Source organism: Molossus molossus, unplaced genomic scaffold (genome assembly GCF_014108415.1).
Source record: "Molossus molossus isolate mMolMol1 unplaced genomic scaffold, mMolMol1.p scaffold_m16_p_1, whole genome shotgun sequence".
NCBI lineage: Eukaryota > Metazoa > Chordata > Mammalia > Chiroptera > Molossidae > Molossus > Molossus molossus.
The window spans coordinates 53939940-53955076 of NW_023425344.1; the positions used below are offsets into that span (position 1 = coordinate 53939940).

The 15137-nt window shown below is 40.7% G+C and overlaps 1 protein-coding gene across 1 annotated transcript; it reads left to right on the forward strand.

Annotated features, from left to right (window-relative positions):
- The first annotated feature begins 223 nt into the window (after nucleotides 1-223).
- On the forward strand, nucleotides 224-1754 carry LOC118643206 (growth-regulated protein homolog). Its single transcript, XM_036281178.1, has 4 exons — nucleotides 224-323; nucleotides 415-538; nucleotides 661-744; nucleotides 1612-1754. The coding sequence occupies exons 1-4, from the start codon at nucleotides 224-226 to the stop codon at nucleotides 1625-1627; spliced, it is 324 nt and encodes a 107-aa protein (XP_036137071.1). The 3' UTR covers nucleotides 1628-1754.
- The last annotated feature ends 13383 nt before the right edge of the window (nucleotides 1755-15137 follow it).

A 15137-nucleotide genomic window follows, 5' to 3' on the forward strand; every position in this document is an offset into this window, starting at 1 on the left:
GGTCCCCTGCCTCGACTCCCCTCTGGGGCGGGGCCGCGCCTCCCTCGCCACGGAGAACGACCAAGTCGGGGAATTTCCCGGGCCCGGGGCTGCGAGCTTCCAGCCCCGATCATAGATAAAAGGGGTTCGCCCGTCTCGAGGAGCCACAGATCTCGCTCCACCAGCTCTCCCGCCAGCTCTCGCGCTCCAGGCACCGTCGCCCCGAACCACCGAGCTGAGCCACATGGCCCGCACCGCGACCGTCGCCGCCCCCCGCGCCCCCGGGCTCCTCCGGGCCACGCTGCTGCTCCTGCTCCTGGTCGCCGCCTGCCGGCACGCTGCAGGTGAGACTCGGAACCCAAGGGCGGGACAGGGACGATGGGTGGGCGCCCACTGGGGGAACAGTCCCACCAACGGAGTCTGTTGTCCCCGCAGGGGCGCCCGTGGCTAGTGAACTGCGCTGCCAGTGCTTGCAGACCAAGCAGGGAGTTCATCCCAAAATCATCCAGAGTGTGGAGGTGACACTCCCAGGACCCCACTGCTCCCAAATCGAAGTCATGTAAGTGTCACCACTCGCTGCTGCTGCTACTGCGGTCCTTGTCACCTCCATTGTCCAGATGCCCTCACCCTGACCCTCAGCCCGCCCTCCTGTCTCACGTGGCTTCTCCCTTCTGTCTGCAGAGCCATTCTCAAGGATGGGCAGGAAGTTTGTCTCAACCCAGCAGCGCCTGTGGTTAAGATATTCCTGGATAAGGTGCTGAAGAAGTGAGTTACGGGGCTAGCGTCGTTTGTGACAGATACTGGCATCTGCCTCCTGGAAATTATATCAGGGAAACCCAGAGTTCAGCTGAAGGAGTAAAAAGTTATTATTTCACAATTAAAGTTGCCATTAAGGTCATTAATCTGCCCTGGGTGGGAAGGATATTTCCGGAGCTCTCCGTCTTTATATCCCTATTCCCCTCTCCATCTCCATGCAGACGAATGGGGGTAAAACAACCTTCATTAAAATTCTCATTGGAGTTGGGAAGTTATGCTAAAAAGCTTTCCACCTATTAAAAAACACTGGCATCCACCTCCCCGCTTCCACCCAGTTCTTCTGGGCTTCACACCTGAAAAGTAGAATCCTTGTTTCTCTGCAACACGGGCCCTAAAGCTTAGTTAATGGTGAAGAGCAGGGACTTTGCAGTGACACTGTACTGAGTACGAATCTGGATTTGACCACCTATTAGCCATATACCTCAAGGAAAATTCTTTAGCTTATCTAGACTCAGTAAAACAGGGAAAACTATGGTAGCTACTACCTGAGGTAGCTCTGAGGCTTAAGTGAGGCACAGTGTGACAAACGATCCAATGTCACTCTTCTTGGTACTCACCTACCCAAGAGATTCTAGGTTGTTTACAGCCAATAATTCAATAAGGACCACAGACACCCCCACCCCCACCCCTGGCATTCCTAAATAAGATCATCTAAGAGCCTAGAGGTCTCAACCACAGTCTAGAAGCAGTCACTTCATGCCAGGTTGGGAAAAACTAGATTCAAAAGACTGGTATCTAGAGGGCAGGATAGGAGGAGGGTACAGTACAGCTGGCTTCCCTGAGCAGCTACTAAGGACACCCTTTTCCTCATTCTAGGGACAGCTCCAACTGACCAGAGGAAGCAGGAAGCTGATTGGTGGCTGTTTCTGAAGCAGGCACTGCCCTACAGAAATCATAGAAGAAAAAGAAGAATCATGAGCTCCCAAAGCCACCTGGATTGGGCTTAATATGTTTGAGTATCTCTTAGGATAGTTCTTTTACTTATTTATTTATTTATTGGTTAGTTTTCAAATATTCTATGTTAATATTTCACAAGTAAAATCATTAAGGATGTGATTGACTCTAGTTGGGCACTCTACTGTTATTTTTATTGTTTATTTTATGTCAAACCCAAGTTCGTCCAATTCGGATTCTTATTTAATTTGAAGGTAAAATGTATGCAAATGTTCTGTAGACATTAAAGTAATATTTCTGAGGATCCCGCAGCAATGTCAGCTGCCATGACAGAGGACAGGGGATCCAAGCAATAGTGAGGTCATTGTCAGGGTCAGTGAATATATGTGTACATCTCTTTTCGTAAGTGTTTAAAAGAATGTCAGTTGTTATTTATTGCAACAATTTCACAGTATGTGGCCAACATTTCGAATGGTGAAGCTTTAAGAACTAAATATCCCTTGGACATTTTATGTCTTTCCTGTAAGGTGTAATGCCTTGTTTAGTGTCAATTATGCACTGTTTGTTTCTTACAAGAAAGAGATTTAAGTATTTATTGATGTTTTTGCCAAAAAAAGAAAATAAAGTTTTTAAAAATAAACATTGTTTCATTTCCTGGGAATAAAGCAACTGTCTTTACTGGATAATCTGATGATTTACATCAATGTTTTTCATATTTATTTTTTCCTGGGCATTCAACTGGATAAACAAATAAATCAAACTACAGGTTATGTTTAACTTCATCTGGTGACAGCTGTCACACCCCTTGGCTCTCACCTACCCAAGGATGTGGTTTTCCAACTGTGAGCTGTTCCCTCCCTTGCACCTCAGTGCAAGAGTCACTGGTATATAGGGGTGGGCAAAAGTGAGTTTATAGTTTTTCATATGAAAAAACATATTAATAAATAATAATACAAGGATAAACTCTGTGCTTTGCTTATTCACAACTGTGAGCCTACCTTTGCCCGCTCCTGTTTATTGTTGTTTTTATTATTATTAGTTTTAGTTTATTTTTTCTTTTAATAGAGAGAGGAAGAGAGTGGGGAGAGAGAGAGAGAGAGAGAGAGAGAGAGAGAGAGATATCTGCTGCCTTCAAACCTGAAACCTGGGCATGTGCCCTGACTGGGAATCAAACCAAGAACCCTAATGCTCAACCAACAGAACCACACTGGCCAGGCCTATTGCTGTTGTTAACAAGGAGCTCCTTACTACCTTGCTACTCAAGTTTATCTCCTCAAAAACATTTAGATTTTTATAGTTATATTAACAAGGACCCCTATTTTATTGGTTTTGCTGAATGGTTTTCAAACAATTATTAATAGTTTAATGAACTGGTTGTAAAATAGTGGTAAAGTGGATTTTTTTCTTCAAAACTGAAATAATTTGTATCATCAGTAGAAGCAGAAGTGAATGGCGGAGTACTTCACCTAGAGAAAAATCTAACTGATAGTTGGTTTAATTTTTTAATCTTCATTTATAAGGAACTACCAGTGAGTTTAATGTTTATCCTAATCCTTAATACCAATTTATCAGAAAAAATGGTTTTAAGATTTGAGTGCATTAGTTTCCACTTTTCCTAGTGCAATTTTTATGGAATTTGATAGATTGTTTAGCTTGAAAAAGCCCTCTAGACTTTGGTATTCATTCAGTACTTCCCCAAGTTGACAGCAGCACTTGAGGTTTCCAAGACAAAATTGGTATGTCAAGGGAGGAAAGATCCCTATAATCTAAAAGAAACCACACCCCAAACTTTAAAAGCAGCAATATCTGTGGAGGTGTGGGGTGTATGCTTGTCTCTGATTCAGGATTTGTTCGGGAAATCCTGAGCCCTAAGATAAAAGCCTTTAGCAGAGGCAAGAAGCTGGGACTAGCAGCCTGAATACTTGAGATCAAATCTGGTTTGCCCCAAGTATCTGGGTAAATAAGTGCTTTTATTCTAAGTAGCAAGGAACAACCTCTGTGAGCTTTTATCCACTTAAAACAGTTAAAAACAATAATCACTTTATAACTCTAATGTTATAAATGTTTATAAAAGTTAGTTATAAATGAGATGAGAAGGAACAACATTTGTGAACTATATAGAAGTAAATAAATGCAAACCATTCTAGAAGCTCCATAAAAGCCATTCATTCCCTAACCGCAAGTCAAAAGACATTGGGAAATATATTTACAAGTAGGACCGCAAGGGCTCAATAAAGCCCTCACAATTAAGACCAGTTCTTGCACTTAAACATTGTCTTGATTATTCTGGACTGTCCACTTAGCTCTTGTCAATATGTCACACAGAACATAAAAAGGAGGAGATGTTTGTGTTTATATGGTGGTTAAAGACAGGTTTCAAAGAACTGAATAAACTTTGGAGTAAATTCTAGCTCTATTACTTGTTGACTATGTGGTCTTGACTTCACCTAACCTCATCTCCCCTCTATAGAATGAAGTTGTTGTAGGGATGGCTTCAGAAATCTGTCATTGGTTCTCAGGCCAACTCCATGAGCATTAGTCCTGGAGCAAGTGGATATGTAGTGCAGTTTTCACACCAAATTGTCCTGAGACTTTACAAGTACAAAGCAGTCTTTCATCGAGAGTATTATGACAGGAAATGGGACATAAGGGCGTGTAAGGTGATGGTCATGGGTGAAGGAAGTAAGTAAAGAATGCTACGTGACACATCCCAACTTTGGAGGTCATCAGCATGAAAGAACAATGGCAACAATGACTGAGGTTTCATAAGCAGTGTCACCAAAGGAACTAGAGCCAGAAAGAAGGAAAGATGGCTGAGCCTATTCTGTCCTTGTGAGTCCTTCTTTGTGAGTTCTACTGAGATGTCCTCTCAGGACTTCCAGAAGTAACTAGAGACATGGGGATGGCAGAGGTGGCAGACCTACAAAAGCATAATGGGGCAATCCAGAGTAACAGATGACACTGTTTCTCTTTTTTTTCTGACTACCCACACAAATAACAAAAAGGGATCGTGCTCTCTTCACCATGGCCCTATTCCACATCCCTTCTGCATACCAATTAGTTACAATGGGTAATATACCGTCCTGCTGACAGCTTCTAACTCAGTCTCCTCTATCTTTCTGATTATCTTCTTGAGGGCTCTCTTCATTTGAGTGTGGGAAGGGGGAAATGACAGAGAGAGTTTGCTCAGCTGATGAGCAGGATGAGCTGTAATTTTATGCCCTCAGAAGCAACCCTCACCAAGGGCAGGAGTTAGTGAGTGAATATTCTATTTTTCAGTCCTCCTTGGTTGGACAGTTTTAGAAGTTACACAATATATCTATTTCTATATCAATGTCTATACCTATATCTATCTATGGCTATATTACATCTATATCTATGTCATATATCTATATCTATCTATACACTTTCCACTTCTCTATTATGTTTACATTTTCTTTTAAACCCTTGAACATATTTATAATATTTATAAATTCTTGCCTACTAATTCTATTATTCTGTCATTTCTGAGTTGATTTCTATTGACTAATTTTTTTCCCTCTGGTTATGGGTCACACGTTTCTACTCTTTGGCATGTGTAGTAAATTTTGACTGGGTAAAAGAAATTTTGAATTTTGTGTTGATGAGTGTTAAGATTTTGTTTTCTTCCTTTAGTCTTTATTTCTATTCTGGCAGGCAATTAAGTTACTGAAGCACCAACGTGATATTTATGAGGTTGTTTTTAAGCTTTGTGGGGTTTTCTAGGAAGAGTTTTTAGCCCTAAGACTGCATTGCTAAGTCATGTCCTTTCTGTGCCTTTACTAAATGCCCTGAGTGCTCACAAGTTCTCTCCACCCTAACAAGTCAGACCTCAGCTATCTCTCTATCCTAAGTGAGGTCTAAGAATTGCTCAGTTTCACCCTGTGCATGTGTGACTTTGTACTGATCAGACATTATAGGACCTAGATGTAGATTTGGGAGATCTATTTTCCTGAACAAATATTTCCTTTCTGCAACTCTACTCCATCACTTCTAGTTACCTCAGTTCCCATGTGTCTCCTCAACTCAAGGCCTCTGTGTTCTCTCATGGTCTTCCTCCCTGTGCAGTGCTCCAGAATTGCTCCAGCAAAAAAGCTAGGGTGATCACGTGGACCTAACCTGTTTGGTTCCTTTTCTCAGGGACCCTAATCTTTTATTGCCTGCTGTCCAATTTATAAAAACAGTTGTTTTGTTTATTTTGTTGAGTTTTCTAGTTGTTTGTGGCAGAAGGTTATGACTGTTTCTTTTTACTCCAACATGGCTGGAAATGGCAGTTTTGATGGAACAATTCTGAGGAACATTTTATAAGGTTTCTCAGAGGTTCCATAGCAAGATTAAGCTCTAATTATCTACAGTCATATTTAATTTGTTACATAGACTTTACTAGATTTTTTTTTCTGTTCCGTGCCCCACATTCTACCGTTTCCTCATTTGTTCTTCTTGTAATTATATCCAAGGTAAACTACTGCACACAAGTCTTTGTATCAGAATCGTCTTTCAGAGGAACTCAAATTAGGTTACTTGCATTCCCCACAAATTAAATCTCAGGGCTAAGATTCTTGAACTATTTTATTAAGGGGTGTAATACTAGAGAAGCTGGAGGGAGAACAATGTGAAGTGGGAAAAAGTGATAACTAATAGGAAAGTGCACAACTACAACCACACTGACCATTGCTAAGTAAAACTAAATTCTTCATTTCACTTCCCAAGAAGCTATTGTGTTTGCTTTCTTATTTTGAATAAACTCTAAAACCAACTCAAATAAAGAAATAGAAGTGGCTGAATTTACATTAGAGAGTCATAAATCGTTCAAACAGCAGGGCATCAGCCTCTGATTTTTCTTTTTTTTTCCAAATCTTTATTGTTGGATGTAAAATGTATTACAGATGTTCCACATTTTTCCCCCATTGACCCTCTCCCCCCCACTCCCGCCCCCCTCCCACCTTTTCCCACACTATTGTCTGTGTCCATTGGTTATGCATATAAGTTCTTTGGTTTATTTCTTCCCACCCCCCAACCCCTTTCCCTTTGAGGTTTGTCAGTCTAGCAATGAATTTGTGCTTCTTAATCCCTTCACCTTTTCACCCATTCCCCCAACCCCCTTCCCAACTGGCAACCAACAAAATGTTCTCTGTATCTATGAGAATGTTTCTGTTCTTCCTGTTCATTTTGTTTGTAGATTCCATTGTTGTTAGATATGTATTCATTGCCATTTTGTTTGTTCATACATTTTATCTTTTTCTTCAAAAAGACCCTTCATCATTTCATATAATAACGGTTTGGTAGTGATGAACTCCTTTAACTTTTTCTTGTCTGGGAAAGTTTTTATATGACCATCGATTCTAAATGACAGCTTTGCAGGATAGAGTAATTTTGGTTGTAGGTTCTTGGTTTTCATCACTCTGAATATTTCTTGCCACTCCCTTCTGACCTGCAAAGCTTCTTTTGAGAAATCAGCTGACAGCCTAATGGGAACTCCCTTGTAGGTAACTAGCTGCCTTTCTCTTGCTGCTTTTAAGATTCTCTCTTTGTCTTGAACCTTTTGCATTTTGATGATGATGTGTCTTGGTGTGGGCCTCTTGGGGTTCATCTTGTTTGGGACCCTCTGTGCTTCCTGGACTTGTATGTCTGTTTCCTTCACCAAGTTAGGAAAGTTTTCTGCCATTATTGTTTCAAACAGGTTTTCGATTTCTTGTTCTCTCTCTTCTCCTTCGGGCACCCCCAAGATGCGAATGTTGGCACGCTTAAAGTTGTCCCAGAGGCTCCTTACACTATCCTCATTTTTTTGGATTCTTTTTTCTTTTTGCTGTTCTGATTGGGAATTTTTTGCTTCCTTATATTCCAAATCGATGGTTTGCTCCTTGGATTTACATACTCTATTATTGAAGCTGTATAAATTATTCTTTATTTCAGTTAATGCCTCCTTTAATTCTAACTGTGTATCCATGATTTCTAACTGGTCATTTTTTATGCTCTTGAGGCCCTCCCTAAGTTCACTGAGGTTCTCACTAAGTTCATTGAGCATCCTTATAAGCAGTATTTTGAACTCAGTATCTGTTAGGTTGCTTATCTCCCTTTCGCTTAGTTCTTTTATTGGGGTTTTGTTCTGTTCTTTCATTTGGGACCTGTTTCTTTGTCTCCTCATTTTGGCTGCCTCCCTGTGTTTGTTTCAGTGTATTACTTAATGAGAGGTATGGGGCTCGCTGAGACCCGGTGCTGCTCGTTTGAAAGAATTTAGGAAAAACCTGAAGCAGGATCCAAGACAGGCCAATCCTATGGTTAAGCAACTGGCAACAGCTTGGGTGGGCTTGAAAGCTGTGTGGGGCGGGGCCTCAGGGAGTCACAAGGGCGGGGCTACCAGTGTGAGCCAGGTTGCTGGAGTCCCAGATATGGCTTCTGTCTGCCGCCCCCGGGAAGGGCTCACCAAAGGAACAAAGGCCTCTGACAGCACGTTTGTCCCCGAGGAAGCCCCCTCTCCAGCGCTCGCTCCAGTGCCAAACAGCTCAGTTCTTCCCTGTGTGTCTCTGGTGCCCCTCGAGCTGCCTCCCCTCCGAGCTTAGAGGGAGAGAGTCCGATAAGTCCGTGCGCGGGCCCTTTAAGGAGCTGCCTGGGGCTCCAGCCGCTTCAGCTTCCCTGAGCCTCAGTTTCTGCTCGTTTTTCCAGCCAGAAGTTACGGGGACTTCTCTTCCTGGCACTGGAACCCTGAGCAGGGAACCTGGTGTGGGATGGGGACCCCTCAGTCCTCAGGAAGGACCTTCCCAGCCGCGGGAGCCTCCTGATTTTTATCCACCACGCTTGGGTGTGGGACCAGCCCGCGCGCGCCGCCACCCCCCGTCGCGCTGATGTAGCTGCTCTTTTTTTCTTAGTTCCGTAGTTGTACCACTTCCATTCAGCTTGATTTCAGGCGGTTATGAATGATGGTTGTTCTGTAGTTTAGTTGTAACTTTGATGTGGTTGTGGGAGGACGCGATACCGCGTTTACCTACGCCGCCACCTTGACCGGAAGTCTCTGATTTTTCTTTCTTGGTTGAACTTGAAGTCAAACCCTGGAAGCTGGATTCACAGGCCATAAAGTAGATGTGGGTGGGGAGGAGTCAACCACATCTACATCCAGGACCTAATTTTTACCTGTGAAGAGAATTGTACTCCTATTGTCATTTTGTCTTCCAAATTAGAAGTGATAATATTTGTAAAGAAAGAGGTCGTTGAAATTGTACCTTTTTCTTTCAACATTTTCTTGAAGAAGAAATCACATAGTTCAGAGGAGAATGAACAAATAAAATATTAAAATCAGGACCTGATCTTATATCAGCCAGGCAGGAGTTTGGTTCAAAATCTGAGAGATCACACAAAAAAATCAGTTCTTTTATTTTATTGATCGGACTGTGGAGGCTCAGCGACCACTAAGTAATTACCAAACATCACAGAACCATTTAATTAAAAAGTGGACTAGAACTCAGCATTCTGATATTAAGCATAAGACTATTTTTATTAGCTAGATCATTCTAATAATTGCCAAAGAGGATTATTATCTTGAAATCTTGGTTCTAAGATTGGCTTTCTAAAATTTGTAGAAAAAAAATCTCAGAGTACTTATTAATAACCAACAGCTGATTCATACCACAAGCTACTGTTGGGTAGTTTAAAGAAAATATGAATATCACGGCCAACCAATTTGAAGTCAAAAGTGGGTTCAGCCACTTTGTGTGGTTGGCTAAATTACACTATCAGTTATCGATTGTTTTCCCAAAATGTAGTGGCTTAAAACAATAATCATTTAATTCTGGCTCATGGTCCCACATGTCATCAGTTTGTGTTAGGTGATGCAACAGCTGGGCTGGGCTCAAATGGGAGGGCTCTTCTAATGATCTCTTCTGCAGTCACTCATATAGCTGCAGTCACCTGGTGACTTGGGTAGGACTGCTTCACTTACATGTCTGGTGGTTGGTGCTAGCTGTTGGCTGGGCCTCATGTCTCTATCAGATGACTGCTTTCTTCTTATGGTGACAACAGCATTTCAAGAGGGCAGGAGTGGAAGCTCCTAGGCAATTTGCATTTTTGACAAGTCATAAGATCAGCACAGAGTCAAAGGATTTGGGAAATAGATTATACAGCTTGAAGTGAGCAGCTAAGAACTTGTGGCTATGTTTAATCTTTTACAATTATTTAATCATTCTGAGATATTCAATTTCCTCATCTATAAGATAGAAACATGCACCTGGCCGGTGTGGCTCAGTGGATTGAGCGTCGTCCCATGGACTCAGAGGTTCTGGTTCGATTCCTAGTCAGGGCACACACCTGGGTTGCAGGCTCGATCGCCAGTAGGGGTGTGCAGAAAAGGCAGCCAATCAATGTTGCTCTCTCACATAGATGCTTCTCTCTCTCTCTCCCTTCCTCCCTCTCTAAAAAAAGTCAATAAAAACACATTTTTTAAAAAAAATATATAGAAACAAGCCTTATAAAATTTTTAAATAATATACAAAAAGTTCATAGAGGTGTGTTGACACAAAGCAGAACTCAATAAATGATCATTACTGTTGTCACATTACATTGTATCTGTTAGTGTAGATAAATATTTTAAAGAATGAACCATAAAACTTTGAGTAAAAATAATTTTTGAATGACTTGCATGTTTGTATAGGTCTCAGGCTTCTGTGACAATTTAACTAATAAAATAGACCATCTATAAAACCTTAGAAGTTGGCAATTTGAGCATTTTAAAATCTAGATCTAATTGTAAATAAATTCTGCTCCAGATCTTGCATAGATTTTAGTAGGTCTAGAATTAGAGACCCATATTTGATAAGAAAGATCCCTAGATCTTTTATCACCACCTATTTAACAAACTTCTTAACAACTATCATGATGTCCTAAGTCTGTCTTTAAAGCTTTAAAAAATAAAATTATTTTGAATCTTTCAATATTTGGTTATCATACCCTTGTATACTTCCTTATTGTCACCATACTATCTACACATGTTAACACATTTTATGACCTCTACTTGGTCCAGAAGAAAAATGAGACTCGAAGAAATTAAGGTTATGTCTGAATAGTGTTTCTAACTTATGTGCAGTTTTTTGGTATGTATAAAGGCCAACATTTGATCAGCCAATTGAATGTTGTCAAACTATTAAAAATATATCATCTTGAGATTGAAATAACTTTTTTTCTTCTTCGTTGATTTGCCAATACCTTTGCCTTAATCTGTCTGGGCTGCTGCAACTGGGTGGCTTTTAAACAATAAGAATTTATTTCTGACTGTTCTGGAAGCTGACAGTTTGAGATCAGGGTGCCAGCATCACAGACTAGTCCTTGGGTCATCACATAACAGAAAGGTCTAGAGAGCTCTATGGGGTCTCTCTCTCTCTTTTTTTTTTTTTTTTCCTCTTTTTTTTAATCCTCACCCAAGAATATTTTTCCATTGATTTTCAGATAGAGTGGAAGGGAGGGAGGGTGGGAGAGAGAAAGAGAGAGAAAGAAGCATCAATATGAGAGAGACATATCAATTAGTTGCCTCCCACACAACCATGACCAGGGCAAGGATCAAACTTACAACCAAGGTACATGCCTTTGACCTGGGAATTGAACCCATGACTCTGGTCTGTGGGCTGATGCTCTAACAGCTGAGTCAAACCAGCCAGTTCTGGGGTCTCTATTATAAGGACACTAAACCAATTAATGTGGGCTCCACCCTCATTATCTCATCACCTCCAAAAGGCTTCACCCCCTAACACGATGCATCACTTTGGGGGTTAGGATTCTAACATGTGAATTTGGGGGAGACATAAACATTCAGGCCATAGCAACTCTTCACAAAGCTGTGCCTCTTTGTGCATTTTTATGTCTGAAATACTTGTCAGCCTTTTATTATGATTAGTTTTCTTCCATCTTTAACAACTCAAACTCCAATGTTACCTCCCCTGTGACATCTTCCCTCCCCCCTCCTCCAGCCAAATCTTCCCTCCTCTGCCTCAGGATACCTCAGGTACATGTTTAGTATAACACATCACTCCAAACAGGTTGTGAACTTCTTAGGAGCAGAAACTCACTTTTTATTCTTTAAATACCTAGTGTTTAGCAAAGGTTCTGGCAGGTAATAGATGCTCAATGAAAACTGGCAAAATTATCTTATTATTTAGGCTAGGTTTACCTTTATACTATATCAGCCCTTCAATAATCACTGATTCTTCAATTAAATGTTGTTATGGGTTGAAGTATGCTCCCTTCCAAAATTCATTATTTAAAGTCTTAACCCCCTCATTTGGAGACAGGTTCTTTACAGAACTAACTAAATGAAAGTGTAGTCATTTGGATGGGCCCTAATCCAACATAACTGATGTTCCTATAAAAAGGGAGAACTCAGCCCTGGCCAGTTTGGCTCAGCGGTTAGAGCGTTGGCCTGTAGGCCAGAGAGACGCAGGTTCGGTTCCCACTAAGGGCACGTATCTCGGTTGAGGTTTGTCCCCGGCCCTGGTTGGTCATGCAGGTGGCAGCCACTCAATGTGTCCCTTTCACGTCAATGTTTCTCTCTCTCTCTCTCTTCCTCTCTCTCTCTCCCACTCTATCTGAACAAAAAAAAAAAGAAAAATGACCCGGGTGAGGATAAAAAAAAAAAAAAAAAGGGAGAACTCAGAGACAGACATATACACAGAGAGAACACCATGTGAAGATGAAGACTACTATCTACCAGCCAAGAAGAGAGGCTTCCAACAGCTCCCTCACTCACAGCCCTAAGAAAGAATTAACCTTGCCAACACCTTGATTTTGGAATCTTCCGCTCCAGAATTGTGAGACAAAAATTTCTGTTTTTAAGGTACCCAGTCAGTGGTACTTTGTTACAACAGCCCTAGGAAACTAACACAAATACTTTAATGTTTGATTTGTTAATGCAAAAAAAAAAAAAAAAAAAGTGGCCCTGTCCAGTGTGGCTCAGTTGGTTGAGCTTCATCCCATGCATCAAAAGGTCACTGGTTCAATTTCTAGTCAAGGCACATACCCAGGTTTTGGGTATGGGAGGAAATGAATTGATATTTCTCTCCTTCTCCCTTCCCCTCTTTCTAAAATCAATAAAAACTTTATTTTTTTTTAAAGGAAAAATGTGATCAGTATGGTATAATAAAGGTCACTTATAATCTTAAGAGAAAAAAATGAAGCTCAGAATTCCATGTTAGAGATTAATCAAAGAACTTACATGCATATATGCATAGCCCATGGACAGAGACCATAGACAGGTGAAGGCCTGGGGTGGTATGAGAGATGAGTGGAGGGAGCAAAGGGTAGAAAATAGGGACCATCTGTAATACTCTCAACAATAAATTTTTTTAAAAAATTATTATTATTTATTTATTTATTTATTTATGTACTTTCGTTACAGATGTTTCTCCTTTTTCCCCCACTGAAACCCTTCTCCACATTCCTCCCTGTCCCTAGCTTTGTTGTCCATGTCCATTGGTTATGCGTACATGCATATAAGTTCTGTGGTTTATCTCTCCCCCTCCCCACCCCTTCTTCTGAGGATTGTCAGTCTGTACCTTACTTTCAGGTCTCTGGGTCTACCTTGTTCCTCAGACTGTTACGTTCATTATATTCCACAAATAAGTGCAATCGCGTGATAGTTGTCTTTGCTAAGCTTGTTTCACTTAGGATAATACTTTCCAGGTCCCTCCATGTCATCTCAAAGGATAAGAAATCTTTCTTTCTTACAGCTGCATAATACTCCATTGTGTATATGTACCACCACATTTTTATCCACTCATCTACTGATGGATATTTGGGCTGTTTCCAGATCTTAACTATTGTAAATAGTGCTGCTATGTATATAGGGGTACATATATTCTGTCTGATTGGTGTTTCAGGCTTGTTAGGTTATATTCCTAGAAGTGGGATCACTGGGTCAAATGGAAGTTCAATTTTTAATTTTTTGAGGTAACACCATATTGTTTTCCATAGTGGCTGCACCAGTCTGCATTCCCACCAGCAGTGTACAAGAGTCCCCTTTTCTCCACACCCTCACCAACACTTGTTGTTTAATGATTTGTTGATGGTGGCCATTCTGACAGGTGTGATGTGATACCTCATTGTTGTTTAAATTTGCATCTCCCAGATGATTAGTGATGTTGAGCATTTCTTCATATGTCTCTTGGCCATTTGTATGTCCTTTTTGGAGAAGTGTCTATTTAGTTCCTGTGCCCATTTTTTTTTATTATCCTCACCCGAGGACATTTTTCCTTTTTGTTGTTGTTGTTGTTGTTGTTCAGATAGAGTGGGAGGGAAAGAGAGGAAGAGAGAAAGAGAGAAACATCAGTGTAAAAAGGAAACATCGAGTGGTTGCCTCCCGCACCATCCAACCAGGGCCGGGGACAAACTGTAACGAAGGTACGTGCCCTTAGTGGGAACCGAACCCGGGTCTCTCTGGACTGCAGGCCGATGCTCTAACTACTGAGCCGAACTGGCCAGGCCCCTCTGCCCATTTTTTCATAGGGCTCTTTGTCTTCCTTTTGTTGAGTTGTATGAGCACTCTCTATATATTGGAAATTAACCCCTTATCTGATATATCATTAGCAATGATGCTCTCCCATAAAGTGGGTTCCCTTTCCATTTGGATAGTTGTTTCTTTTGCTGTGCAGAAGCTTTTTAATTTGATGTAGTCCCATGTGTTCATTTTTCCTTTGTTTTTGTTGCCTTAGGTGATGTATCAGTGAAAATTCTGCTGTGTATGAAGTCTGAAATTTTGTTGCCTACATTTTCTTCTAAAATTTTTATGGATTCACGAGTCATATTTGAGTCTTTTATCCATTTTGAGTTTATTCTTGTGTAGGATGTAAGTTGATGGTCTAGTTTCATTTTTTTGCATGTAGCTGTCCAATTTTCCCAACACCATTTATTAAAGAGGCTGCATTTACTCCATTTGTATGCTCTTGCCACCTTTGTCGAATGTTAATTGAGCAAAATGTTTTGGGTAAATTTCTGGGTTCTGTGTTCTATACCATTGATCTATATGCCTGTTCTTGTGCCAGTACCAGGCTGTTTTGATTACAGTAGGTTTGTAGTATAACCTGGTATCCTAGTGTGATCCCATCTACTTTATCCTACTTTTTCAAGATTGCTATGGCTATTCGAGGTCCTTTTTGGTTCCATATGAACTTTTGAAGTATTTCTTCTAGTTCTGTGACATATGTTGTTGGAATTTTGATGGGCATTGCATTGAATTTATAGATTGCTTTGGGTAATATGGACATTTTAATGATGTTAATTCTTCCAATCCATGAACAAGGTATATGCATCCGCTTTTTCATATCTTCCTCTATTTATTTTTTCAATGTCCTGTAGTTTTCTGAGAATAGGTCCTTTACTTCTTTGGTTTAGTTTATTCCTAGGTGTCTTAATTTTTTTTGCTGTGATGGTAAATGAGATTGTTTTCTAAGTTTCTC

Coding starts and splice junctions, on each gene's coding strand:
- LOC118643206 (XM_036281178.1), top strand. CDS start 224: ATGGCCCGCACCGCGACCGTCGCCGCCCCCCGCGCCCCCGGGCTCCTC. Junction 324..414: donor CGCCTGCCGGCACGCTGCAG/GTGAGACTCGGA, acceptor TTGTCCCCGCAG/GGGCGCCCGTGGCTAGTGAA. Junction 539..660: donor TGCTCCCAAATCGAAGTCAT/GTAAGTGTCACC, acceptor TTCTGTCTGCAG/AGCCATTCTCAAGGATGGGC.